We start from the raw sequence: 24,861 nt of genomic DNA on the forward strand, positions 1-24,861 counted from the left end.
TCCTCAAAATCCAATCTTACAACTACTTTAGGGAATTAGTTTAATTATATATATATATATTTTTTTTTTTTTGAAGAAGTGCTTTTCAAACAGCCTCTAAAACGTGTTATGGTCAAGGAAGATGATGGTGTGAGTGCATGGAAGAGCATGATCAAAAGCTTACTTAATTTAGAATGAAATAAATAATTACATAAATTCTTAATATGTTTTCATTTATTTGTCTTTTAATCTTGTGTATCACAAATTCAAAATTGCGTGAACAAAAATGCGACTAGTGCATTTTTTGAAAGAGCGTGAGATCAAATGTTAGATTTGTAATACATGGCTAGGATCGAAGCAAACATGTGAAATGCTTTTTTGCTTTATGCTGTGCCAAATGCAATCAATCTTCAGTATTGAGTAAAGTCAGGTGCTTCAAATATGGAATCCAACATTAAACAAGTGGTAAGTTAAGGTAAGGAAGATATGGTGTGAGCGCAAATGGAAGACTTTGATCACAAAATTTTGGATTCGGATCCTCTACCGGTTCTTAATGCGTGCTTGTCCCTTTGCTTGCCTTTTAATCTTAACTGTACATGACAAATTCAAAAGGTGTGTGAACAAAATAGTAGTGCACTTTTAGATATCGGTGGATTCATTAGATTTGTAATGCACGGCTAGGATCGAAGCAAACATGTGAAACGCATGGCTACTTCTTAGTATAAATACATGATGTTCTTGGAAGAGCTTGCCCCATCTTTTCCAAACACGTTTTCTAGGTTTTGTAGTGAGACTCCGATAATGGATTTAGTTCCATGGTCGCGAAAAGGGTTTTTCTATGTAGTGTGGTTTCTCCTTCTCAGCCTCACATGTACTCTGCTAGTAGATGTCACTCATTCTGCTGCTCATCCGGATACCAGAAAGGCATGCAATTCTCATATATATACCCCATTATAGTTTAAAATTGGCTTCTATATAATTAGGGTCAGTTTGATAACCATTTCAATTTAAGTTTTTAGTTTTCATTTTTCACTTTTTGTGCCAAAGTATAGAGGAAAAAGAGGGAGAATGGAAGTGAGAATGAAAGTGGATATAAGATTAAGAGGAAAGCTGAGAGGAGAGGATGGGAGAAATGAGTAATAAAAGTGAATAAAAAAACTAAAAACGGAAATCTATTTCAAATTGTTTTCACTTTTGTTACTCCTCCCTCTCATCCTCTCTCTCAATCTTATCCTCACTCCCATTCTTACTCTCATTTTTCTTTATACCCAAGCATAAAAAATGAAAACTAAAAACTAAAATTGAAATGGTTATCAAACAGACCCTTAATAACGTTAATTATGATTATATTAATCGCAGGTTTATATTGTGTACATGGGGGACAAGCCAAAGCTCGACATTCCCACCACTACCACATTGCCTCTTCATGTAGACATGCTTCAAAACGTAGTTGGCAGCAGGTTAATTTTTGTTAGGATTAACGAGTTTTCTAGATGAGTAATTGGTGACAATTATATAACTAATTAACATTACAAGGATAGGATTTACAATTTAGTAAACTATAGCTAACAGAGGAAGAAGCTCTCCTAACTTGAGTTAGTTTATGTTCAGCAATATTGCACAAGAACCTCTCCTACTGCACAGCTACAAGAGAAGCTTCAATGGCTTTGCTGCAAAGCTAACAGAGGAAGAAGCTCAGAAAATGGCTGGTTGTGGATCTAGCTTTCTTTCCAATTTGCATAAGAAGTACTGACCATTATAAGTTTACATCTAACTGGAAGCTTGTGTGTGTGTATATATATACATATAGGAATGGCTGGTGTGGTGTCTGTTTTCCCCAATGAGAAGCAGAAGCTCCACACAACAAGGTCATGGAACTTCATCGGGTTTCATGAAAACGTGAAGAGAAGCACTGTTGAAAGCGATATCATCGTTGGGGTGATCGACACTGGAGTTTGGCCGGAATCTGCTAGCTTCAGTGATGCCGGGTTTGGTCCACCACCCAAAAAATGGAAAGGCACATGCCAAGGCTCATCCAATTTTACTTGCAACAAGTAAGGCTAATATACTAGACCTGTCATGTTGCTAGATAATAAATGTAAAAACCATCCATTTTATGTGATAATTGATTTACGTATTGTTGCTATGGTTTGAAACAGTAAAATCATTGGAGCACGGTATTACCGCATTAGTGAACCCTTCATCAAAGGTGAGATCAAGTCTCCGCGTGACTCAGAAGGCCATGGAACCCACACTGCATCAACGGCGGCAGGAAACTTAGTTAGCAAAGCAAGCCTATTTGGTTTGGGGTCGGGGAGAGCAAGAGGAGGGGTCCCATCAGCACGTATTGCAGTGTACAAAGCATGTTGGTCGACTGGTTGTAGTTTCGCTGATACTCTAGCGGCATTTGATGATGCGATCGCGGATGGTGTCGACATAATATCTACCTCCCTCGGACCGAGGTCTCCGGACGATTATTTCAGGACACCAGTTACCATTGGAGCCTTTCACGCTTTCAGAAAAGGAATTCTGACTTCCACTTCTGCTGGGAACGACGGTCCACAATTGAAGACCATCACTGTCTTTGCGCCATGGCTTCTTTCTGTGGCTGCAACTACCATAGATCGGGAGTTTGTTACCAAGGTTCAATTGGGTAACCAAAAAATCTATGAGGTACAATTAATAGAACCTACAGCTAATTAATTAGCCTGCCCTCACTTAAGCAATTGAAGTAATATATTAATTTGCTTCATTGGCGTATATAGGGAATTGTAACAAACACATTTGACCTCAAGGGGAAGTTCTATCCTCTAATATATGCTGGAGACGCACCCAATAGGAAAGCAGGCTACGACGGGTCTATATCTAAGTAAATACAATTATACACGTTGTTTAATATTTATGGGATATAGTTTCAGTCTGATAATAATATGTTGCAATAATTAATATGGTGGTACCGTACAGGACATGCAAACCAGGCACGGTAGACCACAATTTGGTGAAGGGCAAGATTGTTCTTTGCGATGGGACGACTGGGTATGGGGCCTATTTTGCAGGTGCAGTTGGAGTTATTTTGCAAAGCCGACCCGTTGCAGATGTGCTTGACCCTCTTCCCATGCCTGCCTCTTGCCTTGGTTTGGATAGTGGTAACAGCATTTACTATTACATTACCTCAACAAGGTACACACAAGTATTACTTGCAACTTTTAAGCTAAACCTGATCAGAATGATGCTAAGCTAATTTAGATATGATTTTGAATATTGTAATGATTAATTTGTAGGAACCCAACTGCAACAATTTTTAAAAGTACTGAGGATATTGACACACTGTCCCCGTATGTGCCATCCTTCTCATCAAGGGGTCCTAATCCAGTCACTCCTAACATTCTCAAGGTACGTACGTAATTACTTGGAACTTGATGAACACTCAAGACAGATTTAGCTAGCTAGGCTAGGCTGCAGCAATTCATCTCTCCTTAATTTTTCTCCTTGTTATGTTGCAGCCAGATATAGCTGCTCCGGGAGCTTCTATTTTGGCAGCATGGCCACCAATTGCCCCCGTTTCAGATTATCCAGGAGATGACAGAGTAGCATCATACAATGTAATCTCAGGGACATCAATGGCTTGCCCACATGCCACTGGGGTAGCTGCATACGTCAAATCATTTCACCCCAATTGGTCTCCTGCTGCTATCCAATCCGCTATTATCACCACCGGTGGGGCTGTGTGTAAACGTGATCAGTTATTATGAGAGAACAGTTATTTTAATTATGTACAATTTTAGTATGGCCTAACCACGTATATCTTGGATTATTTGTAACGATTTTGCAGCTAAACCCCTGAGTCCCGATCTTAACCCTGAAGCCGAATTTGCATACGGAGCTGGCCAAATTGACCCTGTTAGGGCTCCATATCCAGGTTTGGTATACGATGCTACTGAACAGAACTACATAGAATTTTTGTGTGCACAAGGCTATAGTACCAAATTATTGCAATCTATTACTGGGCACAAGAGTAGCTGCTCATCAAAAACTAATTATGGAGCACTCTGTGATAATTTGAATTATCCTTCTTTTGCACTTTCCTCCTCGAATCCAAACTCCATCAGTGGGGTTTTCAATAGGACAGCCACAAATGTTGGATCACCAAGGTCCACATATAAAGCTAAAGTGATCGGTGCAACGAAAGGACTCGAAATCAAAGTTAATCCAAGCATTCTATCATTCTCATCTCTTGGGCAGAAGCTATCCTTTCAGGTCACAGTAAAAGGGTCAATTCATCACAAATCCCGTGTCTCTGCTTCTCTGGTGTGGGATGATGGTACTTTCCAAGTCAGGAGCCCCATTGTTGTCTATGCTATATATTATTAAGTGGTGCATGGATCATGCAATCCTGTATAGATGTAAGAATAAGAAAAAGCAAATTGCACTACTAAGGATCAAATGCCACATCTCTAATATTTAATATATCTATCGATTATGAGTGATGAGACTTTACTGTGATGCAGAAACTTGAAATGTATATTTTATTTTATTGTACTTGTTTGGAGTGATCCCATGCAAATCCCATCCCTTGTTGTTGTTGTTTTTTGTTTTTTAAGGACATTTCCTATTAAGAGGAGCGATAACATACTAAACTCACACATACTACACGAATGCTAAGACTCGAACTCAGGACCTTTCTTACGTAGCAAGATATAAGGGATAAGAAGATCGAATGATAACCTTACAAGTAACAATATCGGAATCCACCAACAAACTGGAATCCACCAGAGAAATTGAGTAAACCTCAAATATTGATTGAAAATAAGATGAATAAACTTACAAATACAACGCCTTGAGTTGACTTAAATAGAAAACAAAGAAATCCTAAAACCGTAGGAAACCCTAGGTTCTAGAATATTCCTAAACTTAGCTAATAAGAAAATAATAAAAATCATATTAGGAAAATAATATCCTAATAGATAACTTATTCTTCAAAATATAAAATAAAACATTAAATTAAATACAAATCTTGACAGAATCATAATTGCTTCAAACTTCCTCAATCAATTAGAAAATCCCAACGATTCGCCTCCCTTCTTTTCCTAGCGCCATAATTGGAATTTTCCTCTCTTGCACGATTTCCTTCTAACTTTGAGCCACTTATTTTAATTAAGCTTTCACACCATAATTGACCCATATTTCGTCCTACATCAGACCCCTTCACTTGTAAAGAACTCGACCTAGAGTTCTCGTTAAAATGAACCTGAGTAGGCATAGAACTTGATGTGTAGATAAACTCTTCAATTTGTAGCATTTGGACTTGCTCATATTTGGATGGAATAATCATATAATTAATTTCATAAACAAGATTAGAATATGAATTATTTTCTTCTCCAAATACAAATTTATCCATGCCTTGAATTTGAGAGGAATCCAATTATTATTCTTCATCTTTCGAAATATATGTTTCAATAACAATAGGTGTTTCCATAGGCTCAATATCATTGTGAAAATGCTTTTGCTTTTTGGTAGCAGTGTGGTTGAACTGAGAAGCACTAGTGAGTCCATGATCATTGTGAACGGAGTCAACGGTAGGGAAACCCAAAATTATGATCTAGGGGTTACTTTAATTTTGAGGGATAAAGTAAGACTAAACCAAAATTTCGGGAGATACTACAATAAATAAACCTTAAATCAATCAATGCCCACCTAAGTCAGGCTGAGCTTTTCTTTTTTGAAAACTAAATTTTTAGCTACATGAAGGATGAATGTACTTTGACAAATAGTCAAATACCCCAAAAATTAACAGCCTCTAATATTTTTGAAGAAGTGCTTTTCAGACAGTCTCTAAAAAGTGTTATGGTCAAGGAAGATGATGGTGTGAGTGCATGGAAGAGCATGATCAAAAGCCTACTTAATTTAGAATGAAATAAATAACCACGGATTCAGATTTTTTACCTTAATATGTTCTTAATATGTTTCTTATTTACTTGTCTTTTAATTTTAATCGTGTATCACAAATTCAAAACTGTGTGAACGAAAAAGCGAGTAGTGCATTTTTGGAAGAGCGTGAGATCAAATGTTAGATTTGTAATACACGGCTAGGATCGAAGCAAACATGTGAAATGTTCTTCGAATATCTGTGCGGAGTATGAAAAGGGTTTAGGTTAGTTTTGGAAAGCTTAACCCATCAATTTCCGGATAAGTCAAAACTAGCTTCTTTCAGTCTCTAGTTTTTCTCTTTTGAAAACTCAATATTTTGAGCTAAATAGTCAAATATACCAAAACATGTTCTGTTAAAAGTGCATTTTTTTTGCCTTATGCTGTGCCAAATGCAATCAATCTTCAGTATTTGAGTAAAGTCAGGTGCTTCAAATACGGAATCCAACATTAAAGAAGTGGTAAGGAAGATATGGTGTGAGTGCATATGGAAGACATTGATCACAAAATTTTGGATTCAGATTCGGATACTCTACCAGTTCTTAATGCGCGCTTGTCCCTTTGCTTGCCTTTTAATCTTAACTGTACATCACAAATTCAAAAGGTGTGTGAACAAAAGAGTAGTGCACTTTTGGATATGGGTGGAATCAAATGTAAGAATTCATTAGATTTGTAAAGCACGGCTAGGATCGAGGCAAACATGTGAAACACATGGTTACTTCTTAGTATAAATACATGATGTTCTTGGATGAGCTTGCCCCATCTTTTCCAAGTAGTACGTTTTCTAGGTATTGTAGTGAGAACCCCCATAATGGATTTAGTACCATGGTCGCGAAAAGGGTTTTTCCATGTAGTGTGGTTTCTCCTTCTCAGCCTCACATGTACTCTTCTAGTAGATGTCACTCATTCTGCTCATACGGATACCAGAAAGGCATGCAATCTCTCTCTCTCTCTCTCTCTCTCTCTCTCTCTCTCTCTCTCTCTCTCTATATATATATATATATATATGTATATATATATATACCATTTTAGTTTAAAACTGGCTTCTATATACTTATGGTCCGTTTGATAACTATTTCAATTTTAGTTTTTAGTTTTTATTTTTTGTGCCAAAGTATAGAGGAAAAAGAGGGAAAATGGAAGTGAGAATGAGAGTGGAGAAGAGATTGAGAGAAGAGGATAGGAGGGAGTAGTAAAGTGGAAATAAAAACTAAAAACTGAAATCTATTTCAAATTGTTTTCACTTTTGTTACTCCTCCTTTTCATTTTCCTCTATACTCTATCACAAAAAATGAAAATTAAAAACTAAAATTGAAATGGTTATCAAACGGACCCTTAATAACGTTAATTATGATTATATTAATCGCAGGTTTATATTGTGTACATGGGGGACAAGCCAAAGCTCGACATTCCCACCACTACCACATTGCCTCTTCATGTAAACATGCTTCAAAACGTAGTTGGCAGCAGGTTAATTATCACATATATAATATAAGTTTACTGCCTTTTTTTGTTAGGATTAATGAGTTTTCTGGATGATTAATTGGTGACAATTATATAACTATAATTAACATTACAAGGACATGATTTGCAATTTATTAAACTATAGCTAGACCCTATATAATTCCTAACTTGAGTTAGTTTATGTTCAGCAATATTGGACAAGAACCTCTCCTACTGCACAGCTACAAGAGAAGCTTCAATGGCTTTGCTGCAAAGCTAACAGAGGAAGAAGCTCAGAAAATGGCTGGTTGTGGATCTAGCTTTCTTTCCAATTTGGATAAAAAGTACTGACCATTATAAATTTATATCTAACTGGAAGCTTGTGTGTGTGTGTGTGTGTGTGTTTATACAGGAATGGCTGGTGTGGTGTCTGTTTTCCCTAGTGGGAAGAAGAAGCTCCACACAACAAGGTCATGGAACTTCATCGGGTTTCATGAAAACGTGAAGAGAAGCACTATTGAAAGCGATATCATCGTTGGGATGATCGACTCGGGAGTTTGGCCGGAATCTGCCAGCTTCAGTGATGCTGGGTTTGGTCCACCACCCAAAAAATGGAAAGGCACATGCCAAGGCTCATCCAATTTTACTTGCAACAAGTAAGGCTAATATACTAGACCAATCATGTTGGTAGATAATAAATGAAAAAATTATCCGTTTTATGTGATAATTGATTGACGTATTGTTGCTATGGTTGAAACAGAAAAATCATTGGAGCAAGGTATTACCACAATGGTAGACCTTTCGCCAAAGATGACATCAAGTCTCCACGAGACTTGTATGGCCATGGAACCCACACTGCATCAACGGCGGCAGGAAACTTAGTTAGCAAAGCAAGCCTATTTGGTTTGGGGTCAGGGACAGCAAGAGGAGGGGTCCCATCAGCACGTATTGCTGTGTACAAAGTAGGTTCGTCGGATGGTATTAATGACGATGATATTCTAGCGGCATTTGATGATGCGATCGCGGATGGTGTCGACATACTATCTGTCTCCATCGGAGGGCCTGAGGACGATTATTTCAGGGACTCAATTTCCATTGGAGCCTTTCACGCTTTAAGAAAAGGAATTCTGACTTCCACTGCTGTTGGGAACAACGGTCCAGGCCCCAAGACCATCGCAAACTTTGCGCCATGGTGCCTCTCTGTGGCTGCAACCACCATAGATCGGGAGTTTGTTACCAAGGTCCAATTGGGTAACCAAAAAATCTATGAGGTACAATTAATAGAATCTATAGCTAATTAACCTGCCCTCACTTAAGCAATTGAATTAATATATTAATTTGCTTCATTGGGGTATATAGGGAATTGTAACAAACACATTTGACCTCAAGGGCAAGTTCTATCCTCTGATATATGCTGGAGACGCACCCAATAGGACAGCAGGCTACGACGAGTCTACATCTAAGTAAATACAATTATACACGTTGTGTAATATTTATGGGATATAGTTTCAGTCTGATAATAATATGTATGGTGGTACCGTACAGGACATGCGAACCAGGCACGTTAGACCACAATTTGGTGAAGGGCAAGATTGTTCTTTGCGATGGGACGACTGGGTATGGGGCCTATTTTGCAGGTGCAGTTGGAGTTATTTTGCAAAGCCGACCTGTTGCAGATGTGCTTGACCCTCTTCCCATGCCTGCCTCTTGCCTTGGTTTGGATAGTGGTAACAGCATTTACTATTACATTAACTCAACGAGGTACACACAAATATTATTTGCAACTTTTAAGCTAAACCAGATCAGAATGAGGTTAATAAATTTTGAATATTGTAATGATTAATTTGTAGGAACCCAACTGCAACAATTTTTAAAAGTACTGAGGATATTGACACACTGTCCCCATATGTGCCATCCTTCTCATCAAGGGGTCCTAATCCAGTCACACCTAACCTTCTCAAGGTACGTACGTAATTACATGTAACTTGATGAACACTCAAGGCTGTTTTATTTTATATATAATTAGATAGCTAGGCTGTAGCACTTCATCTTTCCTTAATTTTTCTCCTTGTTATGTTGCAGCCAGATATAGCTGCTCCGGGAGCTTCTATTTTGGCAGCATTTCCTCCAATTGCCCCTGTTTCGTTTGTTCAAGGAGATGACAGAGTAGCATCATACAATTTCGTCTCAGGGACATCAATGGCTTGCCCACATGCCACTGGGGTAGCTGCATACGTCAAATCATTTCACCCCAATTGGTCTCCTGCTGCTATCCAATCCGCTATTATCACCACCGGTAGGGCTGTGTATAAACGTGATAAGTTATTATGGAAGAACAATTATTTTAATTACTTACAATTTTAGTATGGCCTAACCATGTATATCTTGGATTATTTGTAACGATTTTGCAGCAAAACCCTGAGTCCCGATCTTAACCCTGAAGCCGAATTTGCATACGGAGCTGGCCAAATTGACCCCGTTAGGGCTCCATATCCTGGTTTGGTATATGATGCTACTGAACTGGACTACATAGAATTTTTGTGTGCACAAGGCTATAGTACCAAATTATTGCAATCTATTACCGGGCACAAGAGTAGCTGCTCGTCAAAAACTAATTATGGAGCACTCAGTGATAATTTGAATTATCCTTCTTTTGCACTTTCCTCCTCTAATCCAAACTCCATCAGTGGGGTTTTCAATAGGACAGCCACAAATGTTGGATCACCAAGGTCCACATATAAAGTTAAAATGATCGGTGCAACCAAAGGACTTGAAATCAAAGTTAATCCGAGCATTCTATCGTTCTCATCTCTCGGGCAAAAGCTATCCTTTCAGGTCACGGTAAAAGGGTCAATTCATCACAAATCCCGTGTCTCTGCTTCTCTGGTGTGGGATGATGGTACTTTCCAAGTCAGGAGCCCCATTGTTGTCTATGCTATATATTATTAAGTGGTGCATGGATCATGTAATCCTGTATAGATGTAAGAATAAGAAAAAGCAAATTGCACTACTAAGGATCAAATGCCACCTTCTCTAATATTTAATATATCTATCGATTATGAGTGATGAGACTTCACTGTGATGCAGAAACTTGAAATGTATCTTTTATTTTATTGTACTTGTTTGGAGTGATAGCATGCAAATCTCATCCCTTGTTATTGTTTTTGTTTTTTTAGGATATTTCCTATTGAGAGGGGTGATAACATACTAAACTCACACATACTACACGGATGCTAAGACTCGAACCCATGACCTTTCTGACACAGCGAGATATAAGGGATAAGGAGATCGAACGATAACCCTACAAGTAACAATGTCGGAATCCACCAACAAACTAGAATCCACCAGAGAAATTGAGTAAACCTCAAATATATTGATTGAAAATAAGATGAATAAACTTACAAATACAAAGCCATGAGTTGGCTTAAATAGAAAACAAAGAAACCCTAAAACCGTAGGAAACCCTAGGTTTTAGAATATTCCTAAACTTAGCTAACAAGAAAATAATAAAAATCATATTAGGAAAATAATATCCTAATAGATAACTTATTCTTCAAACTATAAAATAAAACATTAAATTAAATACAAATCTTAACAGAATCATAATTGTTTCAAACTTACTCAATCAATTAGAAAATCTCAATGATACGCCTTCCTTCTTTTCCTAGAGCCATAATTGACATTTAATTGGAATTTTCCTCTCTTGCACGATTTCCTTCCAACTTTGAGCCAATTTATTTTAATTAATTTTTCACACTGTAATTGACCCATATTTCGTCCTATATTATGTAACATCCCACATCAACCAACGGAGAGGGGGTGATGTACCTTATATGTACATGCCCGCCTCCATCTAGCACGAGGCCTTTTGGTAGCTCACTAGCTTTGGAGTCATGGAAACTCTGAAGTTAAGCGAGTTGGAGCTAGAGCAATCCTAGGATAGGTGACCCACTGGGAAGTTGCTCGTGAGTTCCCAGAAACAAAACCATGAGTGCAAAGAGAGGGCCCAAGGCGGACAATATCGTGCTACGACGGAGCCGATCCGGGGTGTGACACATTAGACCCCTTCACTTGTAAAGAACTCGACCTCGACTTCTCGTTAAAATGAACCTGAGTAGGCATAGAACTTGATGTGCAGATAAACTCTACAATTTGTAGAATTTGGACTTGCTCATATTTGGATGGAATAATCATATAATTAATTCCATAAACAAGATTAGAATATGCCAGTTGAGAATCAAACTCCTTATATGAATTAGTTTCTTCTCCAAATACAAATTTATCCATGTGCCTTGAATTTCAAAGGAATCCAATTGTTGTTCTTCATCTTTTGAAATATATATTTCAACAACAAATAGGACTTTCAATAGGCTCAATATTATTATGAAAATGCTTTTGCTTTTTGGTAGTGGTGCGGTTGAGCTGAGAAGCACTAGTGAGTCCATTACCATTGTGAACGGAGTAAACGGTAGGGAAACACAAAATTATGACCAAGGGATTACTTTAATTTTGAGGGGTTAAGTAAGACTAAACCAAAATTTCGGAAGATACTACAATGAATAAACCTTAAATCAATCAATGCCCACCTAAGTCAATCTGAGCTTTTCTTTTTTGAAAACTAAATTTTTAGCTACATGAAGGATGAATGTACTTTAACAAATAGTCAAACACCCCAAAAATTAACAGCCTCTAACAGTTTTGAAAAAGTGCTTTTCAGACAGCCTCTAAAAGGTGTTATGGTCAAGGAAGATGAGGGTGTGAGTGGATGGAAGAGCAAGATCAAAAGTCTACTTAATTTAGAATGAAATAAATAACTAAAGATTCAGATTTTTTACCATAAATTCTTAATATGTTTCTTATTTATTTGTCTTTTAATCTTAGTTGTGTATCACAAACTCAAAACTGTGTGAACAAAAAAACGAGTAGTGCATTTTTGGAAGAGCGTGAGATCAAATGTTAGATTTGTAATACATGGCTAGGATCGAAGCAAACATGTGAAATGTTCTTGGAATTTCTGTGCGGAGTTTGAAAAGGGTTTAGGTTAGTTTTGGAAAGCTTAAACCCATCAATTTCCGGATAAGTCAAAACTAGCTTCTTTCAGTCTCTAGTTTTTCTCTTTTGAAAACTCAATATTTTGAGCTAAATAGTCAAATATACCAAAACATGTTCTGTTAAAAGTGCATGTTTTTTTGCCTTATGCTGTGCCAAATGCAATCAATCTGCAGTATTTGAGTAAAGTCAGGTGCTTCAAATATGGAATCCAACATTAAAGAAGTGGTATAGTTAAGGTAAGGAAGATATGGTGTGAGTGCATATGGAAGACATTGATCACGAAATTTCAGATTCGGATTCAGATCCTCTACCAGTTCTTAATGCGCGCTTGTCCCTTTGCTTGCCTTTTAATCTTAACTGTACATCACAAATTCAAAAGGTGTGTGAACAAGTAGTGCACTTTTGGATATGGGTGGGATCAAATGTACGAATTCATTAGATTTGTAATGCACGGCTAGGATCGAGGCAAACATGTGAAACGCATGGCTACTTCTTAGTATAAATATACATGATGTTCTTGGATGAGCTTGCCCCATCTTTTCCAAGTAGTACGTTTTCTAGGTATTGTAGTGAGACCCCCCATAATGGATTTAGTCCCATGGTCGCGAAAAGGGTTTTCCCATGTAGTGTGGTTTCTCCTTCTCATCCTCACATGTACTCTTCTAGTAGACGTCACTCATTCTGCTGCTCATACAGATACCAGAAAGGCATGCAATTCTCCTCCATATATATATATATATATATATATATCCATTTTAGTTTAAAACTGGCTTCTATATACTTATGGACCGTTTGATAACAATTTCAATTTTAGTTTTTAGTTTTTATTTTTTATTTTTTGTGCCAAAGTATAGAGGAAAGAGAGGGAAAATGGAAGTGAGAATGAGAGTGGAGATGAGATTGAGAGGAGAGAATGAGAGGGAGGAGTAAAGTGGAAATAAAAACTAAAAACTGAAATCTATTTCAAATTGTTTTCACTTTTGTTACTCCTCCCACTCATCCTCTCTCTCAATCTTATCCTCACTCTCATTCTCACTTTCATTTTCCTCTATACTCTATCACAAAAAATTAAAATTAAAAACTAAAATTGAAATGGTTATCAAACGGACCATTAATAACGTTAATTATGATTATATTAATCGCAGGTTTATATTGTGTACATGGGCGACAAGCCAAAGCTCGACATTCCAACCACTACCACATTGCCTCTTCATGTAAACATGCTTCAAAACGTAGTTGGCAGCAGGTTAATTATCACATATATAATATAAGTTTACTGCTTTTTTTGTTAATATTAACTAGTTTTCTAAATGAGTAATTGGTGACAATTATATAACTAATTAACATTAGAAGGATATGATTTGCAATTTAGTAAACTACAGCTAACAGGAGAAGAAGATCTCCTAACTTGAGTTAGTTTATCTTCAGCAATATTGCACAAGAACCTCTCCTACTGCACAGCTACAAGAGAAGCTTCAATGGCTTTTCTGCAAAGCTAACAGAGGAAGAAGCTCAGAAAATGGCTGGTTGTGGATCTAGCTTTCTTTCCAATTTGCATAAAAAGTACTGATCATTATAAGTTTATATCTAACTGGAAGCTTGTGTGTGTGTGTGTGTGTGTGTACAGGAATGGCTGGTGTGGTGTCTGTTTTCCCTAGTGGGAAGCAGAAGCTCCACACAACAAGGTCATGGAACTTCATCGGGTTTCATGAAAACGTGAAGAGAAGCACTGTTGAAAGCGATATCATCGTTGGGGTGATCGACTCTGGAGTTTGGCCGGAATCTGCAAGCTTCAGTGATGCCGGGTTCGGTCCACCACCCAAAAAATGGAAAGGCACATGCCAAGGCTCATCCAATTTTACTTGCAACAAGTAAGGCTAATATACTAGACCTGTCATGTTGCTAGATAATAAATGTAAAAATTATCCGTTTTATGTGATAATTGATTGACGTGTTGTTGCTATGGTTGAAACAGTAAAATCATTGGAGCACGGTATTACCGCAATAGTGAACCCTTCGTCAAAGGTGATATCAAGTCTCCACGAGACTCGGGTGGTCATGGAACTCACACTGCATCAACGGCTGCAGGAAACTTAGTTAGCAAAGCAAGCCTATTTGGTTTGGGATCAGGGACAGCAAGAGGAGGGGTCCCATCAGCACGTATTGCGGTGTACAAAGTATGTTGGCCGAGTGATTGTAGTGACGATGATATTCTAGCGGCATTTGATGATGCGATTGCGGATGGTGTCGACATACTATCTGTCTCCCTCGGACCCGCATCTCCGGACGATTATTTCAGGACACCAATTACCATTGGAGCCTTTCACGCTTTAAGAAAAGGAATTCTGACTTCCACCGCTGCTGGGAATGACGGTCCAGGCCCCAAGACCATCGCAAACTTTGCGCCATGGTTTCTTTCTGTGGCTGCAACCACCATAGATCGGGAGTTTGTTACCAAGGTCCAATTGGGTAACCAAAAAATCTATGAGGTACAATTAATAGAATCTATAGCTAATTAACCTGTCCTCACCAAAGCAATTGAATTAATATATTAATTTGCTTCATTGGGGTATATAGGGAATTGTAACAAACACATTTGACCTCAAGGGCAAGTTCTATCCTCTGATATATGCTGGAGACGCACCCAATAGGACAGCAGGCTACGACGAGTCTACATCTAAGTAAATACAATTATACACGTTGTGTAATATTTATGGGATATAGTTTCAGTCTGATAATAATATGTATGGTGGTACCGTACAGGACATGCGAACCAGGCACGTTAGACCACAATTTGGTGAAGGGCAAGATTGTTCTTTGCGATGGGACGACTGGGTATGGGGCTTATTTTGCAGGTGCAGTTGGAGTTATTTTGCAAAGCCGACCTGTTGCAGATGTGCTTGACCCTCTTCCCATGCCTGCCTCTTGCCTTGGTTTGGATAGTGGTAACAGCATTTACTATTACATTAACTCAACAAGGTAAACACAAATATTATTTGCAACTTTTAAGCTAAACCAGATCAGAATGAGGTTAATAAATTTTGAATATTGTAATGATTAATTTGTAGGAACCCAACTGCAACAATTTTTAAAAGTACTGAGGATATTGACACACTGTCCCCATATGTGGCATCGTTCTCATCAAGGGGTCCTAATCCAGTCACTCCTAACATTCTCAAGGTACGTACGTAATTACTTGGAACTTGATGAACACTCAAGACAGATTTAGCTAGCTAGGCTAGGCTGCAGCACTTCATCTCTCCTTAATTTTTCTCCTTGTTATGTTGCAGCCAGATATAGCTGCTCCGGGAGCTTCTATTTTGGCAGCATTTCCTCCAATTGCCCCTGTTTCGTTTGTTCAAGGGGATGACAGAGTAGCATCATACAATTTCGTCTCAGGGACATCAATGGCTTGCCCACATGCCACTGGGGTAGCTGCATACGTCAAATCATTTCACCCCAATTGGTCTCCTGCTGCTATCCAATCCGCTATTATCACCACCGGTAGGGCTGTGTATAAACGTGATAAGTTATTATGAAAGAACAATTATTTTAATTACTTACAATTTTAGTATGGCCTAACCATGTATATCTTGGATTATTTGTAACGATTTTGCAGCAAAACCCTGAGTCCCGATCTTAACCCTGAAGCCGAATTTGCATACGGAGCTGGCCAAATTGACCCCGTTAGGGCTCCATATCCTGGTTTGGTATATGATGCTACTGAACTGGACTACATAGAATTTTTGTGTGCACAAGGCTATAGTACCAAATTATTGCAATCTATTACCGGGCACAAGAGTAGCTGCTCGTCAAAAACTAATTATGGAGCACTCAGTGATAATTTGAATTATCCTTCTTTTGCACTTTCCTCCTCTAATCCAAACTCCATCAGTGGGGTTTTCAATAGGACAGCCACAAATGTTGGATCACCAAGGTCCATATATAAGGCTAAAGTGATTGGTGCAACGAAAGGACTCGAAATCAAAGTTAATCCAAGCATTCTATCGTTCTCATCTCTCGGGCAGAAGCTATCCTTTCAGGTCACAGTAAAAGGGTCAATTCATCACAAATCCAGTGTCTCTGCTTCTCTGGTGTGGGATGATGGTACTTTCCAAGTTAGGAGCCCCATTGTTGTCTATGCTATATATTATTAAGTGGTGCATTGGATCATGTAATCCTGTATTGATGTAAGAATAAGAAAAAACAAATTGCACTACTGAGGATCAAATGCCACATCTCTAATATTTAATATATCTATTGATTATGAGTGATGAGACTTTACTATGATGCAGAAACTTGAAATGTATCTTTTATTTTATTGTACTTGTTTGGAGTGATCCCATGCAAATCCCACCCTCGTTGTTGTTCTTCTTTTTGTTTTTTTAGGACATTTTCTATTGAGATGGGTGATAACATATTAAACTCATACATACTACACAGATGCTATGACTCGAACCCAAGACCTTTCCTAAGAAGGAGCATTTGCTCCAAACCACTGTACTAGTGAGTCATTTGTTGTTGTTGTTTATGCTTAAATAATCTATTTCAAATTTGCGATATTGAATGTTGAATGAGCTAGTTCATTAGTTTTTTTATATAAAAAATAAATAACTAATTCAAAATTGAGATTCAAGATGGAAAAAGTAAACAGTGTCGCTCTCCCTCAGCGGAAGAAGCACGAAAGATGGTTAGTGGGGATGATGTTGTGTCTGTTAAGCAGCTCCACACAACAAGGTCATGGGACTTCATTGGGGTTGTATGAAAAATGATTCCAACAATTTGTTTTTTTGGAGATTCACTTATATCCAATATATGAGTCCAAATTATAAAAACACTCTATATAAAATGGACTTTAGAAACACACCCAAAGCCTATTTACAACATAAAAAAGAGACTTCAAACTTCATATAAATTACAAAACTAACATCAACTTCTTAAAACAAGCTCAACCCCAAAATCTCATTCAAAAAACCTTCACTAGGACATCAAAGTAATTTAATAATTAAAATTAAAATCAAAGTAAATTTAAGTTTTAGCCATAAAAAAACTTTCACTTTTGGAAAAAGCCAAAGCTTTTTCAAAAAAGACAGAAAAACCTCTCAACTTTCAAATCAAAGACATGCAAATGTAAAGGATTCCTTAGGAAATCCAAAAATAAATAAGGGCAATTTTGTCCATTTTGGCTTCTTTTACAAAATTTCTCTCTCCTTTGTGTTTTTCCAAAGTCTCCCTAAAATCAATAGGGTCAGCTAGCCTTTTTTAGGTTTTTTTAGGGTTTGTTTATAAAAATTAAATGTTGTAGGGTTTATGTAACAACCCGGTCCTTAATTAATATTTAATTATTAATTTATTCTAGTAAAAGACAATTATACCCTTAGAATATTTTAATGATTTAAAAGTTGACTTTTTGACCGGAGAGGAATTTGAGGATTTCAGTTATACCGTTGCGTAGAGCGCAGCGAGATGAGTCTGTAGACACGTAGTGGTCTCAAATCGGAGTTGTAACGAAGGAGTTACGATCAAACGAAGTTCAGTGGCATAATCGTAAATATTTTGAAGTTGAGTTCTTAAAAACCCAGATTTCTCCTATGTCGGCAACTCGACCAGCCGACTTTAGGAGAGGATTTCTCTCAGCTCCGAGCACCAATTCGAGCAAGACCGGTGCCAAACGAACCACCTCACTCCCCTCTTTCAGTCTCAGCCCATTCCAGCCTCGATTCGCCGTCGTGGTCGCCGGAAACCGCCACGAAACAGGGCAGTCTGAACAGTTTTTGATGGAATTTCACAGAGCTCGTTCGGACACCTCCGGCCACCAAATCGAACGAGTGAGGTATGGTTTTCTAGCTATTTTCCATGCTCTAACTGCTGGTTGGGTAGGATTTTAGAGATTTCAAGCGTAGATCGTTCGATTTTTAAGTTAGATTTCAGCAGACTTTCAGGTCACTGTTCGCCACTTTCGGGTCACTGTTCCGGCTACTTCCAACCCGTTTTTGGGGTAGGTCCAAGAACAAAAGTGGTTCCAAATAGGGTGTTTTACCTAGGATAGGAGTCTTGAGCCGAGATGTTGAGATTTTTCGGCCAAGCTTTATCGCTTCGGGCAACCACGCGCTGCCAGCGCGTGGGCACTGTAGCAGTGAGGCATTGTGTCCCAATGTGATCCTCTTGTTGTCACGAGCTCGTAGGAATTCACGGATATCAATTCGGATAACGTTTGAACCCCGAACGGATCTCGCCTAGTGGGTGACTCCCGGGTTCAGCAGGTGTGAACCGTTGGATCGTAATCATGTTCCAGTATGTTGATCTAGGTAATTTTAGAATCATATAGCATTTGACGGATCTTAAAACGGAGTCTCGGATACTCCAGAAATGTCAGCCCTAAAGTGAGGTTTATAATAAAACAAACCAGTTACAGTCGGAGGAAAGAACAACGTGTGGCTTGATCCTTCAGAAGGGTACGTAGGCAGCCTATAGTTATCAAAGCGCAGCCACAGTAGGGGCTCGGGGTTTATGTTCTGTTTTCAGGGCATTTTGGTCTTTACGACCCATAGTTAGTGTCGATTTAAATGTTTCGACCCGAATTCCAAAGTGAAAATTGGGTCAGGTCGTTTCAGTTTATCTATATATCACTAGTGCTAAGAATGGGTATATGACTAAATATCTATTTTTCTTTATTTTTAAGTTAAACCCATGGGCCATGAGTGCCAATCTTAATTCTGATGCCGAATTTGCATATAGAGCTGGCCAGATAAACCCTATCAGGGCTCCATATCCTGGTTTGGTATATGATGCCGCAGAAACAGATTACATCAAATTTTTGTGTGCACATGGCTACACCACCAAATTGTTGCAGATGATAACAAAGAACAATAACAGCCAATGCTCATCAGAATCTAACGATGGAAATGTACTCAGTGATCACCTAAACCAACCATCCCTTGTGATTTCCACCCAGCATCCAAATCAACTGTCCCCAATGTTGGGTCACCAACATCGACATATGAAGCTACAGTTATCGGTGCACCAAAAGCAATTGAAATCAAAGCTAATCCAAGCGTTCCTTCTTTCACATCTCTTGGGCAGAAGCTATCTTTTTCAGCCACAGTAATGGGTCAATTGAGAAATCCAATCGTTCACTTCTCTAGGGCGTCTGCAAAATTGCTTTTGCTTTGTTAGTGAAAGTTGAGCTGGGATGCACTAGTGAGTCCATTATCATTATGGGGGACCAAGTCATTATCGACATGCTCGGTTTAACTTATAATTGTAACCAAACCGAACCGGGATCGTCTTCTTGACAAAAAGAAAAAATCATGATCACCCTAGTTGAAATGAAATGGAAATGGAGATCTCATCATTATGACGCAAACAAATTGACGTAACCATGGAATAACAATATGTGATTCACGAGGTTGGAGATTAAACAATGAACGACAAGTAAATTTATTGAGATCAGCTTATTAATCTCTTGCACATGTTGATTCCTTACCTTACCTCAATATACCCTTAAGCTATAGGGGTTGATGAAAATACGTCAGCTAGATATAAGCGTTATACTTAGGGAAGAAATGGTTTGAGTGCGTGGAAGACTATGATTACAAAATTTCGGATTCGGATCCTCTGCGGATTCTAATGTGCTTGTCATTTACTTGCCTTTTAATCTTAACCATACATCACAAATTCAAAAAGTATGTGTGAACAAAAGAGTAGTGCATTTTGAATGTGCGTGGGATCAAATGTGAATCATTAGGATTAAACCAAACATGTGTGAAACGCATGGCTAAATCATAGTATGAATACATGATGTTCTTGGATGAGATTGCCCACCTTTTTCCAAGCACGTTTATAGGTTTTGTAGTGACCCTGAACCCCATAATGGCTTTAGTTCCATGGTCGTTTCTCCTTCTCAGCGTGGCAACAGTATTTATCATTACATCAGCTCAACAAAGGTTTTTTTTAAAAAAAATAGTTCTAACTTCTAAGCTACAACAGAGAATTAGCTAACCTAATTTATGATTATAGCTAATTGATAAACCCTGTCCCCATATGACATCCTTCTCATCAAGGTAATAACTGTTGGAGTCTGAAAGCAAAATGGTGTGGTTTGGGTTCTTGTCCTACATTGCGAAACCTCAAGTTTTCAAACAAAGCACTTTCTTGGTTTGTGTTGTGTGGTGGACTTTGGAGAGATGTGCTTGTTGGGCTAGGCTATAAGGTTTGGTTTTGGATTTTGCATGAATAATAATTATTATTAATAATCAATTGGCCTTGGGGAAATTTACTCAAGACACCCAATAACATGAGCTACGAATTGATTTTTCCTAAAGAATAACTTGATGAACATTCGAGAGTCTTTTATATTATTAGCTGGGCCGCAGTACTTCATCTCTGATTTTTTTTTTTCTCCTGTTATGTTGCAGCCAGATTTAGCTGCTCCGGGAGCTTCTAGTCTAGCAGCATGGCCTCCAAAAATGTCCCTATTTAGTATGTTGAAGAAGATGACAGAGTAGTACCATCACCATACAAGGGGAAGGAGACTACTTCTTGCAAATCAAGGTTTGACACATACAAAAACAATTCATTAAAAACACCAAAAGAAAAATCTCTGCAGAAAGTGACTACGTAAATCTTTTGTGTGCACAAGGCTATGGTACCAAATTATTGCAAATTATTAGCAGGGACAAGAGTAGCTGCTCATCAAAAAATAATTATGGAACACTCGGTGATTAATTAACAAAACCATAATCTCTGCTTCTCTGGTGTGTGATGATGGTACTTTCCAATTGAGGAGCCCCATTGTTGTATATCTTGAAATTTAAAAAGGTGCATGACCATGTAATCATGTATTGATGTATCAATAAGAAACGGCAAGTTGCTGAAACTTTTGCGGAGGATTAAAATGCCAGATTATAAAAATGTATTATATATGTACATCATGAGTGGTGAGGCTTTACTGTGATGCAAAAACTTGAAATGTATCCTTTATCAAGGATTATTTTATGGTACTCTAGGGGCGGATCTATTAAGGCGCAAGGAGGTGCAGCTGCACCTCCCTTGAAAAACCATTGTAGGTGCTTCAAATTGCCCCTTTGCTCAACTGGTGTACAAATTACCTTATTTCCATTTTCAACATTTAAGTAAATGTCTTTGTTTTTTTACTTTTATTTATTTTTATATTACTCCATTTACTTAAGTTTACAATGTAAATAAGGAAGTACCTCCCATTTGGATTCAAATAAAAATACAAGAAAATCAAATTCCCACCAAATCAAAATATGAAAATTCGGTTTTAGTGCAAAATACGATTTAGGCTAAAAATGATGGCTCATTAAGTCAATATATACTTCATACTAAAATCTCATAAAATCAAATTTTCTTATTTGATGTATAAGGAATAAAAGCCGCCAAAAATTATCTTGAGAAAATGATTATTCCAAAACCATTTTCATACTTAAGTCAATATTGCACCTCCGCTAAAAAATTTCTGGATCCGCCATGTAATCCAAGTATGTACTTTGTTTGTCCATTCTTGGAGTGGGGAAAGGGAATTTTTCCCCCAATTGATAGGTGTATATATGTATGGACAATAAATTGAAAGCTACGTAGGTAGCATTCCCATACCAAATCACATCCCTCCTTGTTCATACTTTAATTAAGAACGAGAAGAGACCAACCAGAAAACTTTAAATGGGTACTTGCCATGTGACACGAAGTTGTCCGTCCAAATTTTTCTCCAGAACCAATAGATTATTAAGAGTATTTCCACATATTTGTCGTGGCAAAAGATAAGGGGAGGTAATGGTTGTTACTAGTTACATGAATAATGTCTGCTCTAGCAATTTTTTTGTTGGTTTTCCACCCATTGCCTTTGTATAGAGTTGGTGTGGAAAGTAAAAAATATGACTAGGTTTTTTTTTTTAAATCTAAAATTTTTGGTATTTTTATCCCTGTTCTTTTTCTTTTTTCTTTTTTTTGGTTATTTAAATTGGCTGCTGACGTCACAATGACGTCAGCATTAAGTCATCTTGCCCAGGCTAATGGAGCCAGCGCTTGCCCTGGCAAGCCTTGGCTGCTAAAAACAGGATTAGAGGCCTAGGGGGCCTCTTGCCCAAGCTAGCCCCTCCCACTGAAAATGCTTTAATGAGGCGAGAATGAGAATTAAACCGAAGACGATGTTTGGCCCATCTCTTTTAAGTGACCCCCTCCTCTTCACAGTAGAATGATTGATTGATGGCTAGTTTTCAGTCGTTGTTGTTATTACAAGGAGAAAGAGTTATATGTCACCGGGATAGCATTGATTTGCTATCCTTATCTAATTATGCTCCGTCATGTAGAATTCTTATCGCGCGTAATAAAATTTAGGATAACAAAACAATGTTATCCTCGTGATATATAATTTTTCTCCACTACTAGAGAGAAACATTGGGAAATGAACACATACACATGATGTTGGCACATCAAATACGTACAATGCACGACCTACCATGCAAGTTGCGCCAAGGACAATAATCCACCCACATAACATAGCCATCGAGGGGTGAGTGGTGGGAAATTGGAATGTGGAATATTCGTAGCCTTTTTCTCACTTCTGACTTGTTTGAGCATATAACTACTACTTTTAATCTTCATCATCCATATCACATGCACGCTTATCATAATTTGGCGTATGGCTTTTCTTTTCCTTTTTTGTTACATTTTGTATAGGACCATACAATCTTGAAAAGGAGACGACCGACACCAATTATAACCCAAAAACATATTATCTGTCTTAGGCCCACCTGAACCTTTGAGGCTTTGACCTTTCGATATAGATGGCATTTGGATGAGGTGATGATATAATTAAGATGAACAATATATATTTACAGGTCTTCTCTTAAAGCTTTTTCCTTCTTCTAAAGCAAGCAACCCCCAATGGAAAGTTGGGCTTGAAAATGACACGGCAAATTGATATGCTTTTTTTTACAACATTCATTCCTCCATGGATACAACCAGAAAGAATGAACAAAAATGACTCGTACACACAACTTTTTGTAAATTGGTTACGGGAATCTCAACTTGTTCCACATGCATGATCAAGTAGCAAGTTTAGCTGGGTCGAACCACTTTTTTCTTTTCTCTTTTTTATCTGAAATGGGCCCAAGCCTCACCTTCCTAGTGAAAAAAGAATTGGGTTGAGTTGGGTTGGGTTGCAACAATCTGAGATCCAAGCTGTGTCAAAACCCACCAGACCAAACTTAGATCGATCCAAGAAGTGGGAAAAAGAAATTTTCCATTTCCTTGTCGAGTCAGAACAACTTTCCCTCGAAAATGAAGGAAAAAGGATGTGGTTCATAGATATGTTGAAGAATAAAGTCCCGTATCGGAAACTTGATATGGAGTTATTCCATTTCATCTACATGCAGAAATGGAAAAGTTTTGCTCTGCCAACAAAATAAATAAATAAAAATTGTCACGCCTTGTTTTTGTTTCCGGGAAAGTGGCGGTGATATGGATGTAATGGGAAGATGCAGTGCTTATCCTTTTATTTGGTCGAAATGCAGTGCTTATCCTAAGCTATCCAAAAGGAACATAAAGCTATGGTGAGATGAAACCGTATCTTCAAGATAATGTGATTTAAATATAGTATCCAAACAGTACTTATAAGCCGCCTAAACATTACTTGTAAGCCCCGCATTGGTTATCAACTAATCATCTGATTGAAGTTCTCTTTGACGGAGCTGACACGGATTTACTTTAATTAAATTGAATTAGAATATGTTCTAAGGCACGCGGATGAGAACCTTGAGGTATCATTTCATTGTGAATTTTCATAATAACACTGCACCATTTGACCATGTGGCATCTTTGCTAGTAGCCATGTTGATCACGACGTACTCTTTTTTGATCATATAAGTATATTTTTTTAAATGAAATTTGATATCATCCTTGGCGGCACACACAGAAAAATATTATCTTTTCATTCCATAACTTTAAATAATGAGATATGTTTTGATTTAAAATATACAGCTAAATGTATGAGACTGTAATTTAACAACATAGAAGAATGTTTACAAGTTAACATAATTTGAAATGATGATGAATATCTATTTTTTTATATCCCCTAATGACTAAATCCTTCTTATAAGTTACTATAGGTCAAATTGTGCTCGATTAAAAAAAATCATTCAAAAGTTACATTCGAAGATAATAATATTTGATGGCATGTATTGGTACCGATTCTTGAAAGAGCAAGGAAGACATGCACACATGCAATATGTTTGATATGAATTGCATGGCATCTAGTGTGGCTTGAGTCAACTATTTGATGTAAACGGGCATATCCGCATCAACACCTTATCCGTTTTAAGACATTAACAGATCTCCTCATCTCCTCACCTCTCATCTCTCTCACAGAAGAAAAATCTGAATGTCGACCAACTCAAGCAAAAGCACATAATAGAACATCTATGTATTTGTCAAAGATTG

General features: G+C 37.8%; 3 protein-coding genes and 2 pseudogenes across 7 annotated transcripts; all 5 read left to right on the plus strand.

Annotated features, from left to right (window-relative positions):
* The first annotated feature begins 734 nt into the window (after positions 1 to 734).
* On the plus strand, positions 735 to 4,518 carry LOC103344096 (cucumisin-like). Its single transcript, XM_008247724.3, has 10 exons — positions 735 to 903; positions 1,339 to 1,439; positions 1,591 to 1,688; positions 1,790 to 2,033; positions 2,139 to 2,652; positions 2,745 to 2,848; positions 2,944 to 3,159; positions 3,261 to 3,372; positions 3,483 to 3,696; positions 3,812 to 4,518. Exons 1-10 carry the CDS (start codon positions 781 to 783, stop codon positions 4,348 to 4,350), a joined length of 2,265 nt encoding a protein of 754 aa, XP_008245946.3. The 5' UTR covers positions 735 to 780; the 3' UTR covers positions 4,351 to 4,518.
* A 2,144-nt stretch (positions 4,519 to 6,662) lies between these two features.
* LOC103333025 (cucumisin-like) lies at positions 6,663 to 10,465 on the plus strand. Of its 2 annotated transcripts, XM_089051738.1 has the most exons (9): positions 6,664 to 6,835; positions 7,274 to 7,374; positions 7,557 to 7,654; positions 7,760 to 8,003; positions 8,108 to 8,618; positions 8,707 to 8,810; positions 8,893 to 9,108; positions 9,198 to 9,309; positions 9,430 to 10,465. In XM_089051738.1, exons 1-9 carry the CDS (start codon positions 6,716 to 6,718, stop codon positions 9,709 to 9,711), a joined length of 1,788 nt encoding a protein of 595 aa, XP_088907864.1. In that variant the 5' UTR covers positions 6,664 to 6,715; the 3' UTR covers positions 9,712 to 10,465. The 2 variants fall into 2 exon arrangements, with proteins under 2 accessions (XP_088907865.1, XP_088907864.1); XM_089051739.1 differs by lacking the exon at positions 8,893 to 9,108 and having other exon boundaries at positions 6,663 to 6,835; positions 9,430 to 9,740.
* On the plus strand, positions 9,724 to 10,465 carry LOC148917437 (cucumisin pseudogene; annotated as a pseudogene). The gene has a single exon (XR_016127007.1). The product of XR_016127007.1 is annotated as a cucumisin pseudogene (transcript).
* A 2,468-nt stretch (positions 10,466 to 12,933) lies between these two features.
* LOC103333026 (cucumisin-like) lies at positions 12,934 to 16,697 on the plus strand. Of its 2 annotated transcripts, XM_089051740.1 has the most exons (9): positions 12,934 to 13,106; positions 13,545 to 13,645; positions 13,828 to 13,925; positions 14,027 to 14,270; positions 14,375 to 14,888; positions 14,977 to 15,080; positions 15,163 to 15,378; positions 15,468 to 15,579; positions 15,690 to 16,697. In XM_089051740.1, the coding sequence occupies exons 1-9, from the start codon at positions 12,984 to 12,986 to the stop codon at positions 15,936 to 15,938; spliced, it is 1,761 nt and encodes a 586-aa protein (XP_088907866.1). In that variant the 5' UTR covers positions 12,934 to 12,983; the 3' UTR covers positions 15,939 to 16,697. The 2 variants fall into 2 exon arrangements, with proteins under 2 accessions (XP_088907866.1, XP_088907867.1); XM_089051741.1 differs by lacking the exon at positions 15,163 to 15,378 and having other exon boundaries at positions 15,690 to 15,953.
* On the plus strand, positions 16,008 to 16,697 carry LOC148917438 (cucumisin pseudogene; annotated as a pseudogene). Its single transcript, XR_016126734.1, has one exon. The product of XR_016126734.1 is annotated as a cucumisin pseudogene (transcript).
* Positions 16,698 to 24,861: the final 8,164 nt, after the last annotated feature.

This window comes from Prunus mume, linkage group LG5 (assembly GCF_029339155.1).
Source record: "Prunus mume cultivar Tortuosa linkage group LG5, ASM2933915v1, whole genome shotgun sequence".
NCBI classification, from domain to species: domain Eukaryota; kingdom Viridiplantae; phylum Streptophyta; class Magnoliopsida; order Rosales; family Rosaceae; genus Prunus; species Prunus mume.